Source organism: Lycium ferocissimum, chromosome 11, assembly GCF_029784015.1.
Source record: "Lycium ferocissimum isolate CSIRO_LF1 chromosome 11, AGI_CSIRO_Lferr_CH_V1, whole genome shotgun sequence".
Taxonomy (NCBI): Eukaryota; Viridiplantae; Streptophyta; class Magnoliopsida; order Solanales; family Solanaceae; genus Lycium; species Lycium ferocissimum.
The window spans coordinates 59,532,088-59,551,683 of record NC_081352.1 but is presented as its reverse complement, the minus strand read 5'-3'; the positions used below and the strand labels follow the sequence as shown (position 1 = coordinate 59,551,683).

The 19,596-nt window shown below is 36.8% G+C and overlaps 2 protein-coding genes across 2 annotated transcripts; one reads left to right on the top strand and one right to left on the bottom strand.

The window, feature by feature from the left end:
* Window positions 1–8,212: 8,212 nt before the first annotated feature.
* Window positions 8,213–8,710, top strand: LOC132038538 (uncharacterized). Its single transcript, XM_059429192.1, has one exon. The coding sequence runs from the start codon at window positions 8,213–8,215 to the stop codon at window positions 8,708–8,710; it is 498 nt and encodes a 165-aa protein (XP_059285175.1).
* A 2,097-nt stretch (window positions 8,711–10,807) lies between these two features.
* LOC132037729 (uncharacterized) lies at window positions 10,808–12,829 on the bottom strand. Its single transcript, XM_059428329.1, has 2 exons — window positions 12,633–12,829; window positions 10,808–12,555 (listed from the first exon to the last, which is right to left on the bottom strand). The coding sequence occupies exon 2, from the start codon at window positions 12,553–12,555 to the stop codon at window positions 11,119–11,121; it is 1,437 nt and encodes a 478-aa protein (XP_059284312.1). The 5' UTR covers window positions 12,633–12,829; the 3' UTR covers window positions 10,808–11,118.
* Window positions 12,830–19,596: the final 6,767 nt, after the last annotated feature.

The window sequence follows — 19,596 nt, the reverse complement described above, 5'->3', positions numbered from 1 at the left end:
AGCTATTGTTCGTGCTCGAAAACTGGAGCTACAGACCCTAAAATCCAATCTCCACCGTTGAAATTCAAAAACCAGATGTTGAGAACCCTCAGTTCAAATTTCAGCACAATCCAATGGTTGACGAATTGGGAAACGCAATATGAAGCGAACTGCTGTAGCAGATTTTCACTGTGCGAAAATCAGCTTTCTCTCTCATATTTTTCTCTCTATATGGCTGCTATGAATTCACTCTTGTGTTCATAAAATAAGACCTACGTTGGTCATATATATAGTGGGTTTTAGGGCAAAGTGGTATAGGTCCAAAAGGTTTTTTATTTATCCATATAGGAAGAGAAAAAGCCCAAAACCCCAACAATTCTCCCCCTCCCAACTATGGAGGAGACCGCCATCCCGGCGATCATGCAATACTCTTCAAACTTCTCTTTTGGCAAAGCTTAGTCATCATGTCTGAACCATTATCATCAGTGTGAATCTTCTCAAGTTCAAGCAACTTAGAATCTAACACATCCTAATCCAATGGTATCCCACATCAATATGTTTCGACCTACCATGAAATGTAGAGTTCTTGCCAAGATGAGTAGCACTTTGACTGTCGCAATGAAGCACATACTTCTCTTGAGAAAAGCCAAGTTCCTCCATAAATTTCTTCATCCAGAGCAACTCTTTACAAGCTTCAACGACAATAATAAGCTCAGCTTCTGTAGTAGATAGAGCAACACATTTTTGCAACCCAGATTGCCAAGACACAACTCTCCCTACAGAAGTAACAAAGTAGCCTGAAGTAGACTTGCTAGTATCAACATACCGGCCATATCTGAATCAGTGTAACCACAAAGAATAGGCTTCCCTATCCCAAAACACAAACTCAAACTAGAAGTGCCACAAAGATATCTCATAATCCACTTCACAACATTCCAATGCTCTCTTCCCAAATTAGAAAGAAAACGGCTAACAATATCAACATCATGAGCAATATATGGTCTTGTACAAATCATTGCATACATCAGACTGCCAACAGCTGAAGCATAAAGAACTTCCTTCATACCTTCCTTCTCATCATTACTGGAAAGACACTGCTTCGTGCTCAATTTGAAGTGCATAGCTAAAGGTGTCCTGACAACCTTAGCTCTATCCATGTTGAACTTGCGAAGTACTTTCTGAACGTACTTCTCTTGTGATAACCACAACTTCTTGGCCTTTCTGTCACGAACAATCTGCATGCCAAGAATCTGCCTTACTGGTCCCAAGTCTTTCACAACAAAAGACTAATTCAACTCTTGCTTCAACTTGTGAATTCTGCAAGCATTATGACCAACAACAAGCATGTCATCAACATTAAGCAATAGAATGATAAAGTCACCATCATAGAATTTTTGCACAAAAACATAATGATCTGAAGAAGTCTTCTTAAAGCCCTGTTGACTCATAAAAGAAACAAACTTCCTATACCACTGACTGGGAGCTTGTTTCAAACCGTACAAGCTCCTCTTAAATTTGCAAACATAATTCTCTTTACCCTTGACTTCAAAACCTTCTGGGTGCTCAATATAAATTTCTTCATCTAAGTCACCATGGAGAAAAGCAGTTTTTAACATCCATTTGTTCAACCTCTAAATCTAGACTTACAGCCAAGCCCAGAACAACCCGAATGGATGACATCTTCACAATTGGAGAATATATTTCATCAAAATCAACTCCCTTTTTCTGATTAAAGCCCTTGACAACTATTCTAGCATTGTACCGTCGAACTGGGTTACCATCTTCGAAAACCCACCAGTTTTTCAAAGCTTTTTTGTCTCTAAGAAGCTTAACCAAATCAAATGTATGATTTTAATCTCATCTTGCATAGCATCAAACCACCTTTCTTTTTCTTCACTATCCATGGCCTTATCAAAACTTTGAGGTTCTCCCCGGTCAGTCAAGAGTACAAATTCATTGGTAGAATAACGAGTTGAAGGTATTTTCTCTCGAGTAGATCTTTTGAGAGAACTCTCTGGAGCATCAATAACAGCTGGTTGCTGGCCAACCATATAATCTTCCACTGGAGCATCAACAACATTATACTGGTCATTCTGAACATGATCATTATCTTCATTATCAACTTAATCTTCATCATTTTAAAGATTTTCTTCAGGTGTTATAGTCACAGGAACTGGATAAACACATTAGCTCTTTTGCTTACGAGAATCAACCTTCTCACCTTGTCAAAATCTTGATTATGTCGGGTATTCAAAGAACACAACATCATGACTTCTAACAAGTTTCTTCTCAACTGGATCATATAAACGATAGCCAAATTCATCTTGACCATAACCAATGAAGATCTGTTTTGCCTAGCTTTAACTTCCAACTTTGACCTCTCATCCTTAGGAACATGCACAAAAGCCTTACACCTAAGACTCTCAGATGAGCATAAGAGACATCCTTACTAAACCAAACTCTGTCAGGGACATCATCATCCAAAGCATCAATAGGAGATAAATTGATAACATAAGCAGCAGTATTAAGTGCTTCCGCCCAAAATGAATCTGGTAACTTAGCATCTGAAAGCAAACATCTAACCCTCTTAACTAGAGTTCTGTTTATCCTCTCTACTAAACTGTTTGACTGATGAGTCTTTGGAGAAGTTTTCTGATGTTAAATGCCCTGCTGTATGCAATAACTATCAAAAGAACCAATGTATTCACCACCATTGTCTGAGCGGATGCATTTTAGTTTCTTCCCTGTCTGTCTCTCAACCAAGGCCTGAAAAGTCTTGAACACGTCAAGTACTTGATCCTTGGACTTTAAAGGAAATACCCAGAGTTTGCGAGAATGGTCATCAATAAAAGTCACAAAGTAAAGTGCACTACCACGAGAGCTTACTTTAAAAGGACCACATAAATCAGAATGTACCAACTCTAGCAAATCAAGTTTTCTTAAAGGCGAATGACTCTGAAAGGAAACTTTTACGACTACGGCTAAGCAGTGAACACATCTCTTTAACTTTGCTTGTTTCACTCCAAAAAGCAAATTCTTCTTAGCCAAATTATCAAACCCCTTCTCGCTTATATGACTCAGCTTTCTATGCCATAACTCTGATGAAGTATCATTCTCCACCAAATTTACTGAGTCACTACCAATAGAGCCCTGAAATAAGTACAAGTCAGATATCTTGTTACCTTGAGCCACAATCACTGAACCTCTAAGAAGCTTCCACTGGCCACCACCAACGGTTTGATCATAACCCTCATCATCAAGCTTTCCTACAGAAAATAAATTCAGACGAACATTTGGAGCATGCTTGACATTGTTAAGAACCAACCTCGAACCATTCTTACTTTTCAAAAAAACTGTGCCAATGCCAAATACCTCAACCTCACTATGATTGCCTATTCGTAACATTCCAAAATTACCTGGAGTACAAGAAGAAAATAATTTCTTTTTTGGCATGACATGAGAAGTGGCACCTGAATCTACAAACGAGGTAGACTCGTCACAAACAAGATTGATATCATTTTTACCACAAGCAACAAGAAGATCATTTTCAGTAACACGATTTTCATTATCACCATCTTTCTTTTGCTTTTTCTGATCTCTCTTAAACCTGTAGCAATGTTTCTTGATGTGCCCTTTCAAGTGACAATAGTCACATGTAAGACTCTTATACCTGGAGGATCTTGACTTGCTTTTAATTTTGACCTCTGAAATTGCCTCTCCCCCTGTCTTAAGTAACCAAAACATCAGAGTGTTAAGCTGAAGAAGACGAAGCTTGAGATCTTCTTCTCATCTCTTCATTCAAAACACCACTTTTAGCATATTCCATAGTTACACCATCACTAGGAGCAGAATTAGTCAAAGAAACTCGATGAGTTTCCCAAGGGTCTGGCAGAGTATTAAGAAGCCAAAGTCCCTGTATTTCTTCCCAAGAGTCTAGCAGAGTATTAAGAAGCCAAAGTCCATGTATTTTTTCATCAAACTTGACACCCATTCCAGACAGCTGATCAAGGACACCCTGAAAATCATCTATATGATAAGAAATAAGACTGCCCTCTTTGTATCTAATATTCATCAATTGTTTCAACAGAAACAACTTGTTATTGGATTTTCAAAGCAGACAGTGTCTCGAGCTTTTCTCATAAGCTTTTAGCATGTGTCTCATTCACAATATGATTTCTAACATTATCTTCAACCCATTGCCTAATATAGCCACAAATCTGTAAGTGCTCAAATTCTCAGTCCTCCTCATTCATAGGCTCGGGTTTCTTAGAAGCAAACACAGGTAAATGCATTTTCTTGACAAAAAGAAGATCTTTCATCTTGCTTTTCCAAATATAGTAATTACTGTCATTTAAACAAATCATCTTGCTCATATTTGTCTCCATCGTTCAAATAAGCAATCAACATAGCCAAATACAACCACAAGCTCTGATGCCACTGTTGGGAAGAAACACGCAAATACCAAACTGCACGACAAGGTAACAGTGGAAGAAATAACCAAGTCAAAACTTTTCACACTATTAGAATCAAGAAAAGGCAATAAACACTAGCACAAATAAAATCCGGGCAACAACTATACCAACAATAAAATAGTAAAGCAAGTAAAATAAATCAATTGTAAGAGACACCAAATTTACATGGAAAACCCCCTTCAATGTGAAGAGGAAACAACCACGGGACCTCCGGCCCACAAAAGCTCCACTAATAATGAACAAGAGTTACAAAAATGTTTTCCAAATGGCTACAACATCAAGGCCAAACACGGAACAACAATACATAAAAGATAGCACCAAAACTAGTGAAGAAAAGAGAGAAATCACCCCTAAAAAATGAGCTACTGTTCGTGCTCGAAAACTGGAGCTACAGACCACAAAATCCAATCTCCACCGTTGAAATCCAAGAACAGATGTTGAGAACCCCCAGTTCAAATTTTAGCACGACCAACGGTTAACGAATCGGAAAACGCAAGATGAAGCGAACTGCTGTAGCATATTTTCACTGTGTGAAAATCAGCTTTCTCTCTCACGTTTTTCTCTCTATATGTCTGTTATGAATTCACTCTTGTGTTCATGAAATAAGACCTAAGCTGGTCATATATATAGTGGGCTTTAGGACAAAGTGGGATAGGTCCAAAAGGTGTTTTATTTATCCACATATGAAGGGAAAAAGCTCAAAAATCCAACACTTTTTTCCTTTAAAATTCTAAATATTACTGTAATCTAGATTTTATATGAGCAAAGATCTGCATATGTTCCACATTCATGAAATTGGTACTAGTAGGGTGATCGGTTTAGGAAGATGGAATGAGGGCTAACCTATTTTTCGTACAAATTCTAAATATTACTGTAATCTATATTTTATATGAGCAAAGATCTGCATATGTCCCACATTCATGAAATTGGTACTAGTAGGGTGATCGATTTAGGAAGATGGAATGAGGGCTAACCTATTTTTCGTACAATGTGTCAAGTTACTATCATAGTCATTTTCATTTAACTTTGGATGTGAATTCCAGAAAGATATTGTTTTTAGGTTCTTGTCCAATTGTCTTTGTCACCATAATTAGAGACATTGGAGGAATTGAGCACACGACGTAATTGTTTTCCATCTGTGTTTTAGAGGACCAACTTATATAAATCCTAAATATTCTACTCGTAACCTACCAACTGTCAGACATGACAGCCACACAGTTTCACCACTATAATATTTACCTTTTCATATTCCAAACAAATGTTAATTTCGGTCCGCTCATTTTTCATTCTTTCAACCTTCACATCAACGCAAAATTAGGTATCTTTCATTTCTTTAAAGCAACCTATGACCTATCAAAGGTGAAAAGACTAGAAGAGCTTAAAAGGATTAGGAAGTTTAAATCACGCATATGTGCCATTCTGAATTTCCAACCTACTTTCTCCACCATTATAGTTGCTAAAAGAGTACCAGAGATCTCTGGGAGACCAAAATAGGATAACCTAGATTTTACAACTTAAAGGAAAATTGTTTTACGTGCAAAACTATTGATGAGCACATTTGTATAAAGGCTCTGACCATCGTTCATGTGCGAAGCAATTGACAAGTGTTGACATCGTCCACTACGAGAAAGAATTTCCAATATAAACCACCCATATGAGGAGGGTATTTCTAAGTAAAAAAGCATTAGTAGTGATCAGAAGCCTGATTTAAATTTGATATTTATGATTTTCCCAGGGGAAAGTAATTGTTCTACCTACGGCACACATATATCTAGGAGATTCTACTGTAAATACAAATGACAAAAGTGTTGCAAATGATGGTATAGATGATAAAGCCAGTAACATAAACATCTAATCCAATCTTGGCATAATCATCTGCAACATAAACAATGAGTGTGCCATAAGTTTTTCAATGTTCCGTGAAGCATATTTTGATAGAGGCGTGCAACCTCAGTGAAAATCTTAATTTAAATGCATTTTTCTTTGCGACCACATTCATGTATGAGTATGTATATATTAGCAGCAAATTACAAAATAATCCATATTTTAGAAAAGAAAAAGTATCCAGAAATATACTAAGTGATACTGCCCGTTCTTCACAAATTAGGTTCAGGTAGGGGTGGGCGTTCAATTTTTTGGTTCGGTTTTATCAAACTTCGGTTTGGCCATTTCGGGTTCGGTTTTTTGAAGGTGGACACCAAGCACCGAACCAAACTAGTTCGGTTCGGTTCTTTCGGTTTCGGTTTTTTAAAGTTCGGTTCGATTCGGTTTCGAGCTTTTTCAATTCGATTTTTTTAATATAATATTAGAACGATTCCATCGACATTAATTCATATTCTCAAAAGCAATAAAACATAAAATCGATAAATTGAAATCAAAATCAAACAAACGGGATACACAAGAAAAACTATAATCGATGCCAGGATTACTAGGTGTTATATACATACTTTAAGAATAATTAAGAAAACACATAAAGGACATACATTAATCCTAAAGAGACATCCTAGTTACCTTTTTTTGTTAAGGATATTTGATTTTTTCAATCGAAGTGGAAATTAGGGATACAAATGCAAAAGAGGACTTATTACAATTGGGTTTTTTTTGCTTTAAACTTAATAAGTCTCTTGACTATTTTAATTTTTTTGGGTAATGTATTAAATTTCGGTGCGCGTTCGATTTTTTCGGTTGGTTTTATCAAACTTCGGTTCGGCTATTTCGGTTTCGGTTTTTTGACGATGGACACCAAACACCGAACCAAACTAGTTCGGTTCGGTTCGGTTTGTTGAAGTTTGGTTCGATTCGATTCGGTTTTTCGATTTTCGGTATTTATGCCCAGCCCTAGGTTCAGGTGTAATCTCCAGCAAACAATAGGGGGTAAGCTTATGCAATCGATATGAGATTATGGCAGAATTTCAATAACAACAATAATTGCTATTTCGTCTGCACGGAGTAATCTGAGGGGTCAATAATATTTTCATAACTTAATTGAGATCACATGGTCCTAAAAGTTAAAAGGAAGAAAAATGCTATTACAGCACGAAGAATGGGCAGTAGATTGTGCTGGCTAAGATATGTCACCAGTCCTACATGCTAGAGTTTAGTTACTTGGACTGCTTCTGTTTTTTCAATGTGGGAACAGATTACAGATGGTAGTAATTTGGAGGCACGATTAAATGGAAGATCAACAAAATCAAGAAAAGCTGATTGAAACAACAAAAAGAGTTGTATTAGTAAAGGTAAGAAGATGATTATATTCCAAGTGCTGCTAATCCAAGCACTGCACATAGCCAGACTTAACACTAGTTTTATTCTAGAAAGCAAGGTTGCATAATTTTTTCTGCTAATATATGATGTAGTTTCACTGATCAGATAGCAACTAGAATCCAGGCACTTAGTGATCCAACATTATCACTCCTCACCTCCATATAGCCTGTAATTAACTTCTGTTTAGCCAAGGAAGTGGAGCAATTAACAGACACGAAGAAAACACGAGCATTTTTCATAGCCCAATTAAATGAAAGACACTATGAACAATCAAAGAAGAAGAAAATGTGAAATAACTATCAAATCTTACGAGTTCACAAACACCTGAAAGGTCCATCTAGCCAAAGAAACAACCTCTCTCTAATAGCAGGCTATTTTGGTTTGGCAATGCTTATAGAAACAACATTGAGTGACAGTAGGCATTTGGTTATCAAAAAAATAGAAACAACAACAGTGAAGTTCTTAATTGGGACTATTTGTTTGGAAAGCTTCAGAAAATGGGTTTTGGCACTAGGTGGATCAGGTGGATCAAATACTGCATAAACACAGTGAAGTTCTCCATCCTGGTTAATAGATCTCCTACTGGTTTCTTTTCCTCAAAGAGAGGCCTGAGACAGGGGGATCCTTTGTCACCTTTTCTTTTCATTTTGGCAATGGAAGGAATGAATGACATGCTACAAAATGCTAAATACAATGGGTGGATGAAGGGCTTTCAAGTCAACTTCAATGCAGACAACAACATGGAAATAACTCACTTACAATATGCTGATGATACCTTAATTATTTGTGATGCTAATAGGGATCGACTTAGATATTTGAGGATGATCTTTATCATATTTGAGGCAATTTCTGGGTTGCACATCAATTGGGGAAAGAGTTTTATCTATCCAGTTAACTCTGTGGTAGAAATTCAATCCTTAGCAGACATCTTAGGAGGCAAAGTGGGGGGAATTGCCTACTGTTTACCTAGGCATGCCCTTGGGAGCCAAGAGTAAATCAGTGGGGATTTGGAATGAAGTTATAGAGAAATGTGAGAAGAAGTTGACAAATTGGAAGATGAATTACTTGTCTTTGGGGGGGAGAGTGACACTAATCAACAGTGTCTTGGATGCTCTTCCTACAGATATGATGTCCATATTTCCAATACCTGTTACTGTAGTGGAGAGAATTGACAGACTCAGAAGAGATTTTTATGACAAGGCAACAGTGACAAAAAGAAGATTCACTTCGTCAGTGGGATATCTTAACAATCAGCAAAAAAGAAGGTGTGAATCGGGACTTGAAAGCTCAAAATCAGAGTCTGTTGATGGAGTGGCTATGGAGATTTGCCTCTGAAGAAAACCCTCTATGGAAGGAGGTTGTTGGAGCAAAATATGGGAAAGAAGGAAGCGGGACCACCAATCCAGTAGCAATTCCTTATGGGTGCAGTTTGTGGAAATCAGAAATCTATGGCCAAAGATGATTAGAAAGCTAAAGTTTAAAGTTGGTGATGGAAGGATAAGTGGATTGGCCAGGAAAATCTGTTTTAAATCTGTTTCAACTTTTCCGAAATATTTACAACTTATGTCAACATCAGGAGGTAACTGTGGGTGAATGTGGTCTGAACAGGGATGGAACTTAACTTTTAGGAGATTACTCAATGACTGGGAATTGTGAAGGATAACTGAGTTCTCTAGTTCTTTAGCTCAGTTTTAAAGGGGTCACTGGGAGTGGAGACTGTGTGGTTTGGCAAGGGAACGCTCAAGGTAAATACAAGGTGAATGGGGCATACAACGATTTGAACAGAGTTAAACCACCAAGTAGCATGTTTCACTTGTCTAGTGGCCAAAGAAGCTATTTCGACTTGGGAAAAATTAAAAAGTACAGGAGTTCAGCTTTACTCTCCATGTTTTTTTTTTTTTGTGGGGAACAGGCAGAGACAAGCAACCATCTATTTTTACATTGTAAATGGACAGAGCAGATATGGAGATTATTCATTATTTTGAGGGGGATCAGTTGGGTAATGCCAGCAAGGGCAAAAGATGTTCTACATAGCTGGAGCAGAGAAGGAAGCTTATCAATGCAGAGAGAGAGATGGAGGATTGTCCCAGCTTGTGTCTGGTGGCTGTGTGGAAAGAGAGAAACCACAGATGTTTTGAGAACAAGCAGTGTAGCATACAGAAGTTGAAGATGGATTGTTTATCATTTTATTATTTTTGGTGTAAACGGGATTACAGGAACGTTTAGGGGAAACAGAAGTTATAATTGATAATCTAGACAAATTGTAAAAGAAACATAGCTAGAATGATCCTACTTTTGTAATTGTCTACTTGGGGACTATACAGTTTGGTAATAGTATACCTGTTAATATATACAAATGTTGCCATTGTCCAAAAAAAAAAAAAAAAACAACATTGAGATCAGGCATGACATTACAAGGTTCTCCAAAAATGCAGCAAGGAGGAACAACAATCGAGGTGGATTTTCAACCACAACTCCAAACAGATAAAGATACCTTATGCTCATGAAAAAAGAATGATCCAATCACAACAATTACCATCCGAGGCTACTGCCTTGATGATGCAACAAAGGGAACAACAAAATGGCTGCACAAACTAATTGTAAGCTTAACCCTTGATCAAGAGTATGGGCTATGGAGTCAATGACCTTAATGTTCTTACTACCAATCACCCAATGGCAAACAGATACTTGATTTTTGGTTTTTAACTGACAAAAATTTAGATAACGCCATTTCACCCCAAGTCCTGAAGAAAATGCTTAATTGAGTTTAGTTATGACCTTCGTGGGCTTCCATCATCTACATTTTCAATTTTATCAAATCATCAGTCAAAAACGCTGGATGGAATATCATCTCAGTCAATTTCTTTCTCATTCCGGGTGTTGAAGGAACACCCACCCACCCCCCTCACACACACACACACAAAAAAAAAAAAAAAAAACTTTTTTTCTATTCTACCTCCAAGTACTTCCCTCGGCAATATAACAAAGGGAGGCAGGAGTCATATAACTCTTGAACCACAAAGGTAAGGAGATGATAGATGACATAATACAACAAGCCAAGAACATGGAGTAAAAGGTAGAATATGGATACGTTTAACAAATATATTGAAATATTTATATTCATTTATCAATTCATTCTTTATCTACATAACAGCAAAAAATTTACTAATCTTATAATAAGCCAGCTATAAAATAAAAGTTGCAACACCTAATAGACTAATTCTGAAAGCAAACAAAAGTGAAGTGATGCCACGAGGTACAAAGGTGCATAACCTTCAGTACTAGGTCATCACCTTAAATCAACTTAACAATAATTTCTAATTGTTAAGAGAAGCATACAAAAATCACATGATATTCTCTGACCTCTGGTAGCATAAAGAATCCATTCCTGATTAGCTAAATCTCAGTGGTTGGGTAAAAGGATCGACTCTAGAAATGATGTTGTCCCATTATTGGATGCTCCTTGTATATTAAGGATTTTGGTAACCAGGTTGTAAATCTGAACATTCTCAAAAGATGGGACTTTGCGGCCCCTAGCAAACTTAGGACCATGGCCAATGAATATGGTCCTCATTGAGAAAAAGGCATTGTCATAACCATGAGATCCACCACATTCTTTCCTTTTTGAGCTCTTCTGTTCGACTTTAAATGCTTCATCAATCAACCCAATAATGGGTGGTATTCGATCACTCGCGGAATAATGCAGCCGATCAGGCAGCTCCTCCTTTAAATAGACTTTCAAATACTGCCCATTCTGAACCTTCCCTGACTTTAAGCCCTCATTCATCTTGGTAACAACATCCTTGGCAGAGTAACTCGGTGGTGGACGAATGGAAAGCAATGGACTATATGACTGTATCCAATCCTTTGGAATTTCAATCCACGGAGCCAAATCCTCCAAAAAGATTAACTTTTTATCGCAAGTCCCAACCATACCATGATCCCCAACCATGATAACATTCACATCCTCAAAAACCCCTCTTTCTTCTAAACCTTTAATCAACTTCCCAATCATCCCATCAATTCTCGCAACCGCTTCAGTGATTTCAGGATCATCTGGACCAACCTTATGACCCTGATGATCAGGGTCTTCAAAATAAAGTGTCATAAACGACGGAATTTCATCACTAGGCAAATCAAAATACTTCAAAACAGTATCAACTCGTTCCTCAAACGGGACAGAACCATTATACCTCTTACAGAATAATTCCTGACAAGTCCAACCACCTTTATTCACCTCAGATCCAGGCCAAAAATAAGTAGCAGCCTTAAGACCATTATTAACAACAGTCTCCCAAAGTGGCTCACCAAGCCACCACTTAGGATCATGACTCCCCATACTAAAAGCCTCACCAGTATTAGGATCAAGAAAATAATTGTTTATAATACCATGATAAGCAGGGTATAAACCAGTAACAATAGCATAATGATTAGGAAAAGTCAAAGTTGGGAACACAGGAATTAAGCCAAGTTCAGCTTCTGTACCATTCTTGATCAATCTATTAATATTTGGTGTATCTGTTTTATACTGATATCCAAACCTAAATCCATCTGAGGAAATCAAGATTACAACTGGATGTTTCAGTTTCTTGAGTGGTCTTGATACATTAGAAATGGATAGAGAACCATGTGAAGTGGATGAAAAGAAGAGAAAACCAAAGGCAACAGCTGTAGATAGAGCTATACAAGTAACAAGAATTAAAGCTGTGAAAATTAATGTAGTTAAAGGGGTTTTTGGAGGAGTAGATTGGGAAGAATCTGTGTCAAAAGAAAGCAAAGAAGTAGTATCTTCCTCTTTTGTTGGTACTGCCATAGGCTTGATTGAATCAGAATTCATCATCTACACAAAAGAAAAGGTTACTACAAGTATCTTTAAGACAAATAATTGAAAGGGTGTAGCAATTCAAGAATCTATACCTTTGGTTCGGTGTTACTCAACAGTTCATTTGTTGGTTCTTGATGGGAAATGGAGTGTGAAGGAAGGGAAAAGAAATGATGGGTTTTAGTTGAAAAGTGGGCTTCAAAGTCAGGATGCTGGACTTTCGTTCAAACTAAGGAAGATTAGTTTGGTGCTGAGATTAGTAAGAAAGCAATTTCTGTAGAATAATGGGGGACTTTCCCTACGGAAGATTAGTTTAGTGAAACTCTGAGAAACAAAAACAAATTGGTTCCCCATTACAATCTAAGGACCCGTTTGGCTATAAGAATTTTTCACTTTATTCCCGAAATTTTTTTCACTTTTTTTTTTTTTTTTTAGAAAACTAATGTCTTGTCATAAAAATTCCAAATACAACTCAGAATTTAAAAAACAACCAAAACCTTGTTTTCACTATTTTTTTTTTGACCCCTGCTTTTGTTTTCCTTTTTTCAAATTTTACCCTAATTTTTTTATTTTTATAAATTTAACCCCGTTTATTACTTGTATTGGTAGTGTTTCCAACTATTTATTTTAGTTCTTGTTGGGTTTTGTTCGGGGTACAAGTGCAAGGTGGGGATAGTCCGCATAACATTGTTACTCTTTCTAGCTTCACATATGCAACATGTGCTCAAACCTCATGAATGGTGATACATTAGTGAAAATTTATTGCATTAGCTGATTAAAGAAATTGTTTTCTTCCCTCTTCCTCAAAAGGAGGGCTTTGGTTCCTTTTTCTTTTAGGGGTGACCGATTGATGAGTCAGGTGAAGGATTGTGGTATGCGAATTTGAAGTTTCATTCTGTTGAAAGCTGTTTTCACCAGTGAATCAGTTGTTCGATTTAATTGTGTAATTGTTTGTTCAACCAACTGATTATGTTTATGAATTGTTTTGATTGGTTTTGCTAGTTTTTAGAAATTGGGGGTATAAATCATATATCATGTTTTTTAGAAAAAGTTACATTCAAACAACCAGATATATTTGCAAAAACTATAACCAAACACAACTCCAACTTCAAAAATTCCAAATAAAGTGTGTTTCTTTCTATATTGAATAAGTTTTTCAATTTCAACAATAGTTGATTTAAGACCATAAAATTCAAAGTTCTCTTTGTTTCTTAAACTTCGTGCCCAATCAAACTAAAATAATAAAATTGATAGAGAAAGTATATTATAAATGCAAAACAAATTTAATATTTTTCATAAGGTGCGTGACTTGAATCAGCCAAGATCACTAGAGTATAAATCTTATATCATGTCTTTTTTTCTCTTTTTGTCAGTCCTAAAAAAGAGTGTTTCTTATATTTAGGAAGTTTTCCAATTTCAAACATTATATGCAATATACTTAGTGAAATCCCACAAAGTGGGTCCGGGGAAGTTAGAACGTACGCAAACCTTACCCCTACCTTAGGAGGTAGAGAAGTTGTTTCCGATAGATCCTTGGCATAAGAACGAGCAACTCGAAGCAGTGTAAAAAGTAGTGGAAAAATACTAAAAAAAAGGAGTTGTAACTACCACAAATTAATACGATAATTGAAGTACAAAAAACAACAGATAGTAGCAGAAATCGATGGACAAGAAACTACAAGAAAAATATTACGACTACTAGTATGAAAGGGTAATTAACATAACGCTCAACTACCTACTAACCTTCTACCCTAATCTCTGTCCTTCATAGCCTTCTTTCTAAGGTCATGCCCTCGGTAAGCCAAACTTGTGCCATATCCTGTCTAATCACCTCTCTCCAATACTTCTTCGGCCTACCTCTACCTCTCATAAAACTGTTCTTAGTCAACCTCTCTCACCCGCACTAGTCATATATGCATCTCCTCTACACATGCCCAAACTATCTTAGCATCTCTTCCAACATCTTATCTTCCACCGAAGTCATTCCCACTGTTATGCCTAAACCCGATCCTGGACCTAACAGGCATCCGATGCTATGAACAACATCGGAAGCACCTTATAAATCATTAAACATCAAGTCCTGTTTTAATAATCTTTCATTATTTAATTAAACAAGTTATAAATAACTAAATAAAAATCGTGTTCATAATTATGAAGTAAAACCAGTGGAAGTCTAGTATAAATAAATAATAGTAAATGTGGCAAACGCCTCAATAAGTCATATGAGACTTTCAACATCTACCCACAATCTGACAACTATCTATGGAGCTTCTAAGATGAACAAACGAGTATCTAACTTCAGGACGTAGCCCGAAATTAAAACAATAAAGCTACGTAAATAGGGGTGTCCCACGAAAAAGGGTGTGGGCTCACCAATAAGTCTAGAAAGCAGCAAGTTCTCCTACTCCGTATGCGTGCCACGAACCTGCTCTTTTTCATTACCTAACACACCATAAAAAAGCAATAGTATGCCTGAGTACTGGGTACTCAGTGAGTGTCTCCGCGACAATAATTAATAGCAAAATATATGAGTAATAAGTTTAATTGAAACAGTTTTGAGAAATAGTTCAGAACACATGATAACATCTCACAAATATCTAGTATAAGCTAACGATAAAGAAGTAATCATTTTGAATGAGTAAGTCATTCTCATTACCTTCTGTTCTTCCAAAATAGTTCGAAATCCAGAAATAAAACAGTTCATCAAACTCAAAAAAACCATTAAGAGAGAAGTAAATCACTTTCAATCCATTATGCCATTTATCAAGATTAAGTCTTTCATTTGTGAACTTGCAATCATCATCAAATCACTCACGATCAATCACAATCATGCCAATACATGCCATATCAATAACACGAAGGGACGACCACTTAAGGTTCCCTAAAACGGCATAGAAGCACCACATCGCGGTTGATTACCCTTGATGGCTATCCTTCCTCCCGAATAGCTAGGAAAACCACATCGGGGTTATGAGCCCGCGATGACCACTCTTCCTCTCGAATGGCTAGGCAAAGACCACACCGGGGCTATTGACCCTTGATGGCCACTCTTCTTCCTGAATGGCTAGGAAAACCCCACTAGGATCTATAATGACTACCCTTCCTCCCGAGTAGCTAGGCAAACACAACAATATAAACCATGTCATATCAATCGAATCACAATTCATGGCATGGAAGCTGAATCTCAAATCATGGCATGGAAGCCGAATCTCAAATGACAACATGGTAGTCAAATTGTTCATTATGAGTAATTTTCATCATCCCATTAATAGGGTATATCAAGTCATTAACTAATTTAGAAATCAAGTTCAAATCATTATTCAATTTCAATTCAATGAAACTCATTCATAAGGCAAACCACATGAAATATCCAAGCTTTCCAAAATCAAGTTTAAGCATCCCTTATGGGGTAATCAATGTTCAAAGATTAAAGTTTTATATTTCAATTCCAATCATCCTTCAATAAGGTAAAAACCATGTATACATATGCATAATATAATACACACAAAGGTTTAATGCGGGCTTGTCCCTCGCACACAAAAACCTTGCCAAGAAATCACTTTAAACGTTTGAAAAAAAGTATGTTCGAAAAAGATATATACCTCAAATCCCGCGAAAATTGTACCAACAGAATTTTCAAGGCTCAACAATCACTCTACAATAGATTTAGACTATAAAGGTTAGAACTTTAATCGCTTCTATGAGTTTTTCCTTCAATTTCAGAAACGAGGGCGTTTTTCTAAGATTTAAATCTTGTTCTTGAATCACCCTTGGATTATTATTGCTTCCAATATCCTACACTAGTCCAAATCCTTTAAACAATTTAAGTAAGTATCAAAGAACATACCTTTGAGAAGTTTCACAAAGTCTCCTTCAATTTCTCTTTCTTTGGTTTTCAAGAATCTATTGTTTTGAAGGATGAACTAACGTTAATTTGATGTTAGATTGATGTTGTGATGACGAGAATTGATCAAGAACTTACATTATATGTTTTGGGGAAGCCTTATGGCTGCTTTCTCTCAAAAAGTCGGCCAAAACGAAGTGGGGAAAGGTTTTACGAAGTTAGGCTTTTATAAAACTCGAGAAAAATTGGTTCAGGCATAAAATGGCCTGGCGCGGCGCGTGGGACATCGCAAACCGAACCGCGCATGCTATATTTTTTTACGGTTTGAAAATTTTTAGCTTTCTGGAAATTTGACCTGGCGAGCCGCGCAGGGAGCCGCACGCTGATGTTCGGCCTAAAATGCATATATTTATTCATTGTTTGCCTCACATTTTAGTACTTTTAATTGTCTTTTGAGTATTAATTATATTACTTTGTGCTTAATATTATATTTTACGCTGTAGGAATAAAGAGGTGTGGAGATGAAGAGATTTGGATCAAAATTGAATAAATTGTGAAAGAGAAAGAAAAAAAAAAGAAAGGAAGGAGACAAAGGCAGGGAAACCATTTGGTGTTTGTCCCCCCAATTAGTAGACGACGAAAATAAAGAAAGAGCAAAGAGTAACAATTGAGAATTGGAGTTGAAGAAAACGTTACCTGGCAGAAGAAAACAAAGTGTGTGCGCTCTTCATGCCACACACAATCTTCGCACATGGAACAGTACTCTGAATCTTATTCTGCAGTGCAATATTTTTTCCCGGTCCGAGTTGGATTTAGTTTTTAAAAGCCCAAAACTTTTGATATTCTATAAATACATATTCTACAGGGTTTTTACATAACTTTGGACCACTTGAAACCCTTAGTTCAGAACTTTGGACAGCTTGAAACCCTTAGTTCAGAACTTTAGACCTAGAGAGAGCTTGGAGTCGTCGTGGAGATTGTACTTACGTAGGTTTTATCTTCTCTTCTCTGTAATACTTGTTTTTACGTTTTATTCAGATGATTTGTTGTTTTTCTTTCATGTCTATGTGGAGCTAAACTCTTTAGTTCTAGGGTTTTTGACACAAACATAAAAGTTGACGTTTGATTATCGTTTCTATCTATTAAATTTCTATATTTTTGGGTCGCTTATTTATTCTTGTGCTTAATTGTTTGATTAATTGATCACTAATTGAACACTATCTGTGATGCGTGAATTGGACTTGAGAAAGGGAATTCACATACGTAGTAAGAATAAATAGAGTTTGTTCGATTTAATCGTTTCACTACTGAGGATAGAGATATACCCTTTAGCCCTACTTAGTTGAATGCAGAAAAATAAATGTGTTTCTTGTTACCTCTGACGACCATAGAGATATAGGCGTTATAGTAGCATCTACAGGCTTGTAAGTAGTTCGAGAGAATATCATAAAGTTACAATTAACCCGTTAACTAGTAACCCATAGGTAGAACGATTTGAAGACTCAACTGGATTGTTAGTGGTCATAGCCCTAGATGTCACGACCCAACCGAAGGGCTGCGACGGGCACCCGGTGCTAACCCACCCGGGCACCTCTTATCATACTTTCTCATTTACATCTAGGTGAGCCACATAGCTAAATCATACCTTCCATCCATTATTCATACTAATTCTATTGGGCGACAATTCATTTATATCATCATTAGCAACTATGCCCATATCAATGTACATAAGCCGACGAGGCTAACGAGATAATATCCAAAATCTAGGCCGACAAGGCCAAACACATCTAACCATATACACATGTCTACGAGCCTCTAAGAAGAGTATGTCATATCATATAGGCGAGACAGGACCCCGCCATGCCCATAAATATGTACACAAAAGAATGAATACCAAAAGCCGTAGCCCGAATGAAACGAGCTCCGCTATGTAGTCCCCGAGTAATGAAGCTATGGATCAAGTCTGCCTCCCCGGCACTGCGGCATGACACAGTCGTCCACAAATAAAAGGACGTCGGTATTTAAGAATGTACCGAGTATGTAAAGCATGATCAACATCATTATGAAAGCATAATAGAAAACATATGAAATAGCATAGGATGGGAGATAGTAGAATCATCGTCATAGCACTTACTTGCTTTTCATAGGGACTTTCCATTTCTAATGCGTGATTGTGTACATACATCCATATCCGTATCCGATCTCGTTTACATTCCATATCCATATTCGTGTTCGTAGTCATATTTCCATTCATACTCGTATTCATTTAAATATTCATATTCATATTCATATCATATTCATATCATATAAATATCATATACATAGCATATACATAGCATTTACATAGCATACCCGACCATGAAGGTTCGGTGTATCACATACCTGGCCCTACCAAGGCTCAGGGTTATATATACCTGGCCCTACCAAGGCTCAGGGTTATCCCTACCCAACTGCAGTGGTGCGCGCGCATTATACGTATATATATATATTCTACCCGGCCATATAACTTCGGGGTTTCATAATAGCCATACATAGGCACATATACATAGAAGCTCATAAGCATCTTTAGCATCATTACTATCGTCGTTCATTACATCTATCCCTGGAGGATTACTCATCGTATAAGGAACTTAGTACAATCGTAACATATCGAGAATCATAAGCTTAGTAGCTTTTAAGGATAGAATCATTTGGAGGACATCATAGGCTCATAGAAGATTAGATATTTGGCCAAAGAACCATGCCTTATGAAAGAAGGGTTAGCCTTACATACCTCTTCGTTCAACTATTCTATCACTTGCACGTTCTCCTTCAATGCTCACGTTTCTACCTTCATTAGAGTTATACTATCATTAGAAAATCGATAGCTTAGCATACATGACTAAAGCTAGAAAATTGAAGCATCTCCTTTATTTATAAGACTTCCTCCATATCATATATCAACTCCCAAACATCAATAATAACATTCACAACATCATAACAATACTCTTTATTCACATACATTATCGTTACTTCTCAATTCACTTCCAATCACCCATATTCATGGTCATAGCACATGATTACATTCATTCATATACAATGTCTATCCCGTGTTCTCAATGTCATTTATAACATGATTATAATCACAATACATCAAAAATCATGACTCAATCCAACTATTACTCAAAAGTGACACTATTCCCACATTCATGACCCATTTTCTATTTCCTTCTATA

Bases quoted from the DNA above. Each gene is read 5' to 3' on its own strand.
- LOC132038538 (XM_059429192.1), top strand. From the start codon at position 8,213: ATGGGTTTTGGCACTAGGTGGATCAGGTGGATCAAATACTGCATAAAC.
- LOC132037729 (XM_059428329.1), bottom strand. From the start codon at position 12,555: ATGATGAATTCTGATTCAATCAAGCCTATGGCAGTACCAACAAAAGAG.